Here is a 10,496-nt window from a genome sequence, read left to right as displayed (position 1 = left end):
CCCCACACAGGAGACGGTGATAAAGCAGGGTGAAAGACCTGGACCAACCCCAGCCATCCGCTCAATGGCTGTCTTGGTCCTGAGCCCCATGAACTGGTGCCATGTGGCTGCTGCAGCCATTTCTGCTTCTCAGGGAGCTCTTCGCTGCTAAGCAAGCTAACACGTCCTCTTCTCAAAGCTCCTAACACACCTATGGGAGAGAGAGAAGTCTGATCTTCTAATACGCACAGTCTCCAGCTTTCCTGCAAAGTCTGTGAGTAACCACAAGAGGAAGAGAGAGGAGAAACAAGATCATTTCCAGGCACCGCAGTCAGTGACGCAAGGATGCCAAAGGAGCAGACAAGAACCAGGCAAAGCCATGGGCTCCACAGTGGCAGCACCGTTTTCTTATTAGCCCTGTAACTCCAAAGTGTCAGCTTGGTCCTACAAACTCAGGTATGCACTTAAACATAGCTCTGTTTTGGACTGCATTACTTAAATTATATTTTCTTTTTGTTTTCCAAAAGAGAGATTTTTCCTCCTCATGCTGGGAAGGATGGTGGCTGAGGGCATCACAACAGACTTGAGGTACGAGAGGATATGGAGGTCAGCATGTCAACAGATAATTTACACAAATTGATTCACAGGTGAGGATTAAAGTTTCCAGGCGGCTAAAGCTGCTTGGTTACTGGCTGGAGCATTGTCTCAGCAGCTCGAGGATGGTCTCCAAAGCCATGTCAGGACCTAGGCTTTGCTGGCATCCCACTGACACCTGCAAAGGCACCGAGGAGCATGGGATACTCTCCTCCGGCGCTGCATGCGTGCTGCAAGGGAACCCCTGGCTCTCCCACTGAGCCCTCGCATGCAGGCACCAAAGTGAGTGGCTCTGTGGCACTGCTTGCTCTGCGCCCACCAGAGGAGTCTCCCACTCAGCCACCGGGGGGCTTGTTTCTAAGATTAAACCCTGGTGGTAGTTTCCATGCCTTCTCCTTGACACAGAAATTTCTCTCTCTTATCAAGGCAATTTGGCTGCCCTTCAGATGGGAGCTTGGGGAGCAACAGGAAGGGAAAGACTAGGTGATGAATCTGCCTTTTTCTAGACCTCCTGGTTCTCCCCTGGTGTTTGCATAAGGGTTTTGGACACTTTCAGTAATCCTTGGCTATTCCTGATCACCTTATTTCTTACCTCCCACTTTCTTAGCCATCTTCTTTATTAAATCTTCATATTCATCATGTAGGAAAAAGAGCTACTTCATTTCACTGATGGAGCAGTTTAAAGCTATGGAGGTAGAACTCGAGCACAATCTACCCAATGAAATTATTTAAAATATAAGCTTTGATGCAAATGAAGCACACTCACCTCAGCTCAAGGTGCAATTGCATTTCACAGGTGTACGGCATCCACAGCTGGAAGCTGGGCAAGGGACTAGGAAACCTTCTGCCGCCCAGATCAGCTCTCCCAACCTCGTGCCAAAGAGGCTTCTCACCTGACCCAGAGAAAACACAGCATTTTCTGAATAGTCATCACCCTGCAAAGGTCAGAAGAACAGCAGGCGAGGCTCATTTCTCCCATAAAGCTAAGTGCAATAGTCAAGGCTATATGGATCAGATACAGGCTTAAGGAAGGTCCTGCTGACAGCATTTTACCAAGGTTTCAAGGAAACTTAAGCTGTCAAATTTTTATGAAGCTGTCTTTAACATCTGGTCCCTAAGGAAATGAAACAGTCAAGATTAACTAGACCCACTAATTACGTAGTTAATAAGTGACTACAATAGACAATAAACAATATTTCTTTTCCCATGGAGAAAAATAAGCATCACAGACTTGAACACACTTCCTTCTGTGGAGTTCCCCCTCAAAAAATGTCCACCCTCAAAGTGAACCTGCTCCAGCACCACGCTGACACCCTTCCTGCGGGCATGGGTGGCAAAGCCAGAACCACCCTCTGTATCTGGGAACGTGGGGTGCCCCCAGTGCTCCCCTCAACCCATGCAAGGATCCCCCTCCCATCAGCACGGGGGTTTCTGCCCAGACCTGTAGACTGCTCCCCCCTGAGGGAAAACAGAGCCTCTCCTACGTATCACCATGTTGCACTGGCTGCTACGGGCTCCTTAGAGAAAACCAAGCAACTATCACAGCGGTCAGAAATCCACGGCAACCTGTGTTTGCTAACTGTAAAAATCACCCTTCTCCAGAAGTGGACCTCTCTTGTCTGGAGTAACTTAAAACCCCTTAGAGTAGTAACACCGCTGAAAGGACAGGGCAGGACCCTTCCCTGCCACCAAGGCCCTTCATGGTGCTGGTGAAAGCCTTGCTCTAGAAGTTAGGAGGAAGAGGCCACCTACTGAAATATTGGTCTCAATGGCTGAAGTGCCTCACTCACGCTCTCGGGAGCAGCTTTCCTTTCTCCAGAGCTCCCCACACCACTCGAGGCATAAGCAATGCCCACCTGGCCAGCAAGCTCAAATTTAAAACAATCTCCCTAAAACAGAGAAGAAGCATCAGAGTAAGCTCCTTTTTCACTGCTGACCGACCAGAGTGTGCTCCAGCTGACACTGCCAAGTCCTCTCTGGGTCTCCCGCTGAGACAAAGCCATCACTAAAATCACAGGAGAGTACACTATTCCCTCCTCTGGCTGTTTAAAATAAGTGTCACTAAACCAGACAGATGCTGGCACTGTGTCTCAGCAGGCACTAATTTAACCCATACGGAGTGCTCTTACATCATTTGTTCTGGGCACAGCTTAATTGCAAAATTAATTATTTTCCTATCAAACAAAATTGTATAAGAGGGTAGTCATGGGATTTTTAAGCCTGATAGATGCTAAATGTGATTTGAACAAATATAAACAACTTTGGCTCCTGTCTGTGTTCAGGACCGCTAAGAGAGTAGCGCCGCCAGGGCAGGGAGCCAGGAAATGCCCGGGGGTGGGGGACAGGGCATGGCTGTCACCGGGAAGGCAGGGGCGCGTGGTCCCAGCCGCCCTGCCGTGGGGTGCCGGGATGCCGCAGCAGACACAGCTGGGCAGTGAACTGCAGATCACACCGCCGCCCATCTCCGGCACATCCTGGTGGCTGCGGGAAGCCTCCAGGGCATGCTGCTGCTATCATGGCAGGGCTTCCAGCCCTGCTGCAGGGAGCCGGCAGGACCGTGCAGAGCTGGGGGAGCCTCTCCAGCCCCCTTCACCCTGTCCCGCTCCAGATGTGCCCCTTCCCCATGACACGCCGAGTAGCCGTCCCCAACATGGAGCTGGCATGGCAACACAATGGCACCCGGCATGGGGATGAGGAGAGGGGAGTGTGGCCATCACTGTGGCATCAGGCTACATCTGCTCTGGCCAATGGTACGTGGCAGCTTTTGCCCAGATGGCTCCACACCATGTGGTGAGTGGTTTGCATCTCAAGACAAGCCTGTTCAGTTTGTTCTCGTTTCTGACCCTATCGCAGTGGGCTCAGACACAAGCAGTGCTAACCACCACCCCAAACACAAAACTTTTCTCATGACAGGGCAGACCAGACCTAGATTTTAATTGTGGGGCATCCCATTTAAGTGGGCTGCATCCTCAGGTGATGGCAGAAGTGAAAAAACATGGATAGGACCAAAACCGTGGCATGGGGGAGCCACAGCTGGAATAAGTCATGACAAGTCATTACTGTCGCTGCAGAAGCCCTCTGTCTTCAATCCCCTGACAGCCATTCCAACACAGTGCCCTCTGTGTTGGCAGGGCTGTGGTGGGCAAATTGGATCAAAAGCACACAGAAATGAGCAAATTGATTAGCCAAGCACATAACCATACAGTGAGAAAACCTTACCTGAGCAAAATATGGGCACTGGATGCCAAGGTCACGTCTCGAATTGTGAGCCAACATAGTGTGAAATGTGGCACAACTCAAGTCACCGCTGCTCTTATCGGGCACGTCTGCTGAAGTATGGCCTTTGGGTAACAACTCGGCTGAGTTCAAGTTATGTTAAATTCTGTAAAAACACAGAAGAAACAATGATCCCACCTGCAAACTGGAAAACTGGACCTCAGCTCCCACCAGTGAAAGGGGCACGAGAGCCGTTTCATATTTATCCAGTGAATTTACGAAGCTGCATTATGAGAGCATGAAGCACTGACTCCTCTGGTGTCTTTAAAAAAAAGTCCACAACACAGCTCATTTTGAGCTCCAACAGGAAGTCTGCAAACTTGTATACGGGGTTTTTTAAAGTATCTCCTTTAATGCCTCACGTTTGTTAAGCATCCTGTGATGCCTTTTGTATTAGACCATATCTCTGAATTTGGGAGTATCTGACTTACTTAATAAAAATGATCTAAGCGATGGCACCTACGGCGAGACTTTGTTTTAGGAGGTCTTTTATCCTCAGGGAGCAACGAGGCTCTGGGCATGCAACCACTGCCCTCAAGTGGCATGAGCTGTGCAGGACCTTTCACGAAGCTCCTTAGCTTTGTGCAGAGCAAGGGCACAGGCAAAGGCAAAGAGGCCTTTGCGCTGGGGGGAAAGCTGTTTGAGCATATTTGGGCCATGAGGGGACATAAAGGAGACCATTTAAAGAACATCTAGAAATTCACCTTTTAAGAACCGAGCCTGGAAAGCGGTCAAAGGAAGGAAAAAGCACGCTTTGCCTAGGGATGAAACTAGGGGCTTGCTTGCCAAGCAGGCAGCTCCTCCGAAGCCAAAGCCTCCTCTGAACCGAGGTAGATGACGTGGCCATCAGGTCAGTAGCAGCCCATCGCAGACTACCCGCAGAATGCTCATGCACCACCTGGGCCCCACTGCCTCTCAGCATGGGAGCCTGCTCCTTCCTCCAGCCACACTCCTCAGTGGTCCCACCTCCCAGGTCCCAGGTCCCACTGCAGCGAGCAGCAGCTTTAGAGCTCAGATGCGGCTCTTTAGCCATGTCTGAACACAAACCCCCAGTTCCAGTGCCCGTGTAAAACAACTGGACGTCCCCAGCATGAATCGGGATGAAATGATCCTAATTTATTCTGCTTCTCCTGACCAGTCTCTCCCTTGGTTCCCATGGCGTTTCCTGTGTTAACTACTGGGAACCAGCAGGAACGCTTGAAGAGCAAACAACTAGCAGGCATTTTTTTAATTGTTGGGGTAGCTGAAACATTCTTCTACAGCCCTGCAAAGACAAAGGGTGTGAGCATTACAATATCGTCATTTTAAAACCCTGAGCTGCACTGAGCTTGCCAGGGGGGTCTGAGCGCTGCCGAGGCAGTGACGCTTTATAACCAGTTAATTGTTTGACTTGACCTTTCTCACATCTTCTGACAAAATTCAGTGCACAGCTAAAAGGCAAACACAGTGAAAACAAGCATTTCCTTAGGATGACTGGGGATCTACAGGAGAAAAACCTGAAGGGAGGGAGAGAAAGAGAGAAGGAATTGCTGTGGGCTTTGCTTCTGCATTTTCTCCTAATTCCTATGGGCCTTGGCCATGTGCTACTTGAGCAGCCCTTACTTGTGCCTGGAAATCTTGCAGATGCCCAAGGAAAAATGAAACGTGTGCAGTACTGCAGGCTACCTCCTCCTGTTTGCTTAGCCAGGACCCAAGCAACGAGGCTGGTCAGTACTTTTTGCCACCACAGTGACAGAGAGGTCTCAAAGCACCACCTGCGATTTACGGGGAGGGCCCTTGTTCCCAAACATGGTGGTGTGGTGCTCACAAGGGTGTGGGAGAAGCCACAGGCATGGATGCACAGAGCCACTGGGAGCTGCTAGCAGGGCTCTGTCCTGCACTGCTGCAGGCACCACTCCTCCCTGCCCGATGGGGGATGCCCGTGCTGGGCTCCAGAGCTGTTGTCGGTGCTTTTCCGTCCTGGCTGCCAGCCTGGAAAACAAAGTTCCCAATCAAAGCAAGAGCAAGTGGGGAAGAACGGCTCTGACATTCCTGCCTGCCACCAGCGACGTTTCCAGAGCAATGGGGCTGGAGAGGTTGAGCCTGTTGAGCTCCCAAATGAATAGGAGCGATGGATACATTGCTGCAGCATTATAATGCCCTTCAGCAAAGGGTTTAGAGCTCAGCCATATTGCAGCAGACCTCCCTGGTTAAAATCCCTTCCCCAGTCCTGCAGCAGAGAGAAAAAGACTGCAGTCCTATAACACAACTATCAATTAACAACTTCCCTATCTACAAGGCTCTTTTAGACCCAGGCTTTGTATTCTACAAGCAGAGGAAAAGATTTTGCCAAGGGGGAAAGATTTTCTTGAAGCAGAAGGACCGAAAAGTGCTATCGCTCACCGAGCTCGGCCAGGAAAGGATAGAGCCACGGGTAATCTCACCGAAGCCTCCTACAGCCGCATCCACAGGCTTGTAAGGTAATGGCATTCGCTTCGCTCTAGTTTAATGTGCTCAGCTTTGTGTTTCTAGAGTCCCACACCAGAACGAGGGTTGTCTCAGGTTGATTTGAAGGCAGTAAATGCCTTAAATGAAGGCAAAGCCTGCAGAGGGATCAGGGAGCATGGCACCTGGGGACGGGGCAGGCAATGTGCCATTCCCCAGCGTGGCAGATGCAGGGAAGCACATCCCCTGTACAGCCAGGGGACAGGGAGCAGTGGGGGGGATGAGCAGAGGTCACCTCTGCAGCAGCTGGAGGAACAATCTTCACCAGCCACCTCTCTGGTCCCCCTTCCTGCCTGAGCACCAGTTGCCCAGCTCCCGTTTCCCTGCACACTAGAGCTCTGCGTGCATGTTGTGCTGTGCAGCCTTGTACTGAGAGCACAAGGCAGGTTACAGTCCGGGGTGGGCAAAAGCTGCCTATTTGGCTTTGCTTGGAGGGCTTGGGTGATGCCTGCACCGCTTGCTGGATCACGATGCAGAGCACCTCAGGCCCTGAAAGCAGCACTGCTGCGCTGCAGTGGGCACAGCTTTGCACTGCAGAGGTCGGTTGAGGCTCCTGCCACACAGAACCTCCCCTCAATGCTATGGAGGGAATAATATTTTTTATGTTGGTGAGGGTTGGAGAATTCATTCTTATATGCAATCAAAAAATTTCAAGACAGTGTCAGACTTATCGCATCAGGAAAAGAGACATGAAGGTCCCTAAGAGTTTGCTAGAGAAACTACTTGTCCATGGAAAAAGTTTCTTCCTAGCCCTCCTATTGAGAGATCGATTTATGGCCAGAAGCATAAGCACTTTATAACCCTCGTTAAAAGTAAAGTACCCTGGATGCATCATATTTTTAAGCGTTGGCTTCGGCAGTATCTTGTAGACGAGAGTTGTTCTGGTTCATTTTCCTTTGTATGAAGTGCCCATCTTTACCAGTTTTGAACGAGTCTCCCTCTCACTCTCACCAGCTATGTCCTCATTCTCATGGTGAGAGTGGACACTGGAAGAGATGGGGGACCTCTTGTGTAGCAGAAGCTACACAAACTGCACAACGTATTACTGAAGTGAATGGGGTTCACAGCTGATTGCTCAAAGGTGGATTTCTGTTTCAACAGCTGCTGAATGATAACAGTGGTGGCCTGAAGGAGAACTCATGTTTTGCTTGCATTAATTGGATGTTAATTGGACTTCTGAATCAATCCCTTCCTCACCTTCCCAGCAACTTACAGAAGAAGGGACCTCTAAACCCTTCCGCAGGATGAACAAGACTAAGGGAGCTTCTGAGAGCCCAGAGCTTTGGAGCCCAGGTCACACGCAGAACACCTCCTTGACCAGTGTGGCACCACCGTTTGCATTCGGCCAGCAGGCCACAGACAAAGCCCTGAATGCAATCCTTATTGTGGTCCTCTTCATCATCATGGTATCTCTGGGGTGTACGATGGAGATAGCCAAGATCACAACTCACCTCAGGAAACCCAAAGGTGTGGCAATTGCTGTAATGGCTCAGTATGGCATCATGCCCTTGACAGCATTCGTATTGGGCAAGCTTTTCCCCCTGGGTGCTACAGAGTCCCTGGCCATCCTCATCTGTGGCTGCTGCCCGGGGGGAAACCTCTCCAACATCTTTAGCCTGGCACTAAAAGGGGACATGAACCTCAGGTAAGGCAAGCTGAGTATGTGTTCATTGCCCAGACCAATCTAGTCGTACGACTGGTTCAGAAGTCAGCTTAATCAACATTATCAATCCCCAAGAAGCTGGACAAAGACTGAAATACTAAGTCTAGAATATTTTTAAAGCACCCATATTGCTCAATGAGCCAATTTTTCCCCATTTTACAATCAAATGGGATTTTGTACCTTTCTGTGAAGCATACGGCGTGCTGCTTTTGATGAGATGGGTGCAGGAACACTGTTTTGCCTGTACATAGCAGTACACATAGCATATATCTACTACGTCTATCCGTGTAGCAGCATATAGTTATGTAAACTGAGCACACTGCCTGAAAAGGCTGCATCAGTGAGAAACATTGAACTAGCAGAACCCCACAATCCAACAAACCCTAGCAATAAAACAAGATCCAGGGGGAAAATATGAAGTATCGCTTTCTCTGTCACTTGTGAATTTCTGAAGTGTGAGCTGCACCCATAACGAGGGTCCTTTCTGAGCTGGTATAGAACTTGAATCATCTTGCCCCCTCTGTATTCATATCACATCCTTATACAACCTGATAGTGATGGGAAAACCTCGGTGACATGCTGGGAAAGAGCGAGGTAAAGTCTCACATTAAAACTATATGTCCAGGTTAGTAAGAAAAATGAGCATATTCCATAAAAAAAGTGTCATTCTTCTACTGAAGAGTCCTTTCTTCATCCCAGCATTGTAATGACCACATGCTCAACGGTCCTGGCTATTGGACTAATGCCTCTGCTTCTGTACCTTTACTCGGGAGGACTATACGAGGGTGATTTGGAGGGCAAGGTGCCTTACAAAGGAATAATCACCTCCCTGGTCTTAGTGCTAATCCCCTGTGCCATCGGCATCATCTTGAACGAGAAGAAACCACAGTACACTGGCTTTACCATCAAGGTAAGAAGTATCCTGTGCAAGTTGTCTTTCAACCAAGGGTCTCAAGGAAGTTTTCAAAAATAGAGGCACAGAAATATTGACTTCTTTATGGCATGCCACAAATCAATGAAAAGGTTGAGGACAGAACTCAAGACATCCACTTCATCACTTTAATCATTAAAATATTTGCCCAAAGTCCTCCACCTTTTCTAGACAAACAACATTTTGTAGGCAACTTCCTACCTTGCTCTCCTTTATTGGCTTCAGTTTTCACTTAATTTTCTTTTGCTACAAGCAGCACTAATAAGCCTCATAGGCACTGCCCCCAACTACTGCTGTAACCAAAGCAGACCCCAGATTTAAAAAACAAAAACAAACAAACAAAAACCACAAAACACAACCAAAAAACCCCACCCCTCTGTTCTCAGAGGTCTAGCACAGGGCAAAAGTCACATAACAGAGTTGCTGCTTACATCAATGAGATATTTATCCAGCAGAAGCCACTAGATTGCTAAGCACCCGCTTATGCCTCCTTTGTACATCAGGCATTTACACAGCAAAAGGGAAATCCAGCTAACAACCTACACCATTGTCTAACTCAAGAGCTCCACTAGCAGTACCCGGGGAGCTGCTAACAACTTTGTAAACCTGTTTTTCATAGTTTCTTTCACTAAGGCTTCATCTCAGAGAAACTGGGACCAAGCACGGCAAGAAACGGGTGCCAAGATTCAATAACAGACCTGATAAAATGACGTTAGGAATCACTAACCTCTAAGAAGCACGGGAACCCGGGAGTCAGGCTAGAGCAGATACAGGAGGGCCAGAGCTCTTCAAAGGTTCCTTTACCCAGCACGGGGCAGTGATGACTGAACGGTTTCAAAAGAAGCTTTAAAAGCCTAGCATGAGAAGGTGACCTACACCGGCCCAGCTGACCCTTGGTTCATGTTCCTTTCTGCTAACACCACCTTTCCATTTATCTTCTCTACAAAAAAGGAAGAGGGTAGAGGGTTGCTTTTAAAAAACACCTGGGGAACTCTGTCCAAACTGGAGTCCAAAGTGGAGAGACAGGCAGGAGAGCTGTGTATTCTGCCTCCCAAAATTCCCCAGGTCCTTCATCTGCTGAATCACCAGACACCAGTGAGATGATCTGAAAATGCAGCCACCACCTTCCACCCCTGCTGTAGGCAGGCACACCTGCTTTGGGTGGAAAGGATGTCACGCTAGACCCCCAAAGGGACTTGAACAGAGAGACACGTAGCGATGCCTCAGAAACGAGTGGCTGGTGGAGCCGGTCATTTTGCCTACAGACCAGAAAGATACATTGTTATTTAAGGTCTACTTGTAACAGTTGTGTCCATGAAAGGCACTTACGCACTCTCACTATATACTTACATATGTGGTAGACTGGGAACCTGGCAGCCACTTCCAACAAATTTTGCTGGGAATTTTTATCTTGTCCATGTCTTGACCACTTTTATTTTAGGCAGGGATGGTTGTGCTTCTACTGTCATCTGCTGCAATAATCGTTCTGTCTGTGGCCAGTGTGGGAAGCAGTATCACGGTCGTCTTCTCACCATCCCTCCTGGGATCTTCTGCCTTGATGCCTTTTAT

At 48.9% G+C, this 10,496-nt stretch overlaps 2 protein-coding genes across 2 annotated transcripts in view; one reads left to right on the top strand and one right to left on the bottom strand.

The window, feature by feature from the left end:
• The window catches only part of SMOC1 (SPARC related modular calcium binding 1), a 179,932-nt gene extending 176,673 nt beyond the window's left edge, over nt 1-3,259 (bottom strand). Inside the window, exons 1-2 of the mRNA XM_009325595.1 lie at nt 3,167-3,259; nt 2,364-2,462 (exon numbers count right to left, since the gene is read on the bottom strand). Coding sequence (XP_009323870.1) covers nt 2,364-2,462; nt 3,167-3,259 — 192 coding nt within the window. The remainder of the gene's footprint in view (nt 1-2,363; nt 2,463-3,166) is intronic.
• Nucleotides 3,260-7,577: 4,318 nt separating this feature from the next.
• Nucleotides 7,578-10,496, top strand: part of SLC10A1 (solute carrier family 10 (sodium/bile acid cotransporter), member 1) — a 6,675-nt gene continuing 3,756 nt past the window's right edge. The window contains exons 1-3 of the mRNA XM_009325594.1: nt 7,578-7,978; nt 8,696-8,906; nt 10,369-10,496. The exon at nt 10,369-10,496 is cut by the window's right edge and continues 42 nt beyond it. Of these exons, the coding sequence (XP_009323869.1) occupies nt 7,578-7,978; nt 8,696-8,906; nt 10,369-10,496 (740 nt within the window). The remainder of the gene's footprint in view (nt 7,979-8,695; nt 8,907-10,368) is intronic.

This window comes from Pygoscelis adeliae, unplaced genomic scaffold (assembly GCF_000699105.1).
Source record: "Pygoscelis adeliae isolate BGI_AS28 unplaced genomic scaffold, ASM69910v1 Scaffold356, whole genome shotgun sequence".
Lineage (NCBI taxonomy): Eukaryota > Metazoa > Chordata > Aves > Sphenisciformes > Spheniscidae > Pygoscelis > Pygoscelis adeliae.
This window is presented reverse-complemented; position numbering and strand designations above follow the sequence as displayed.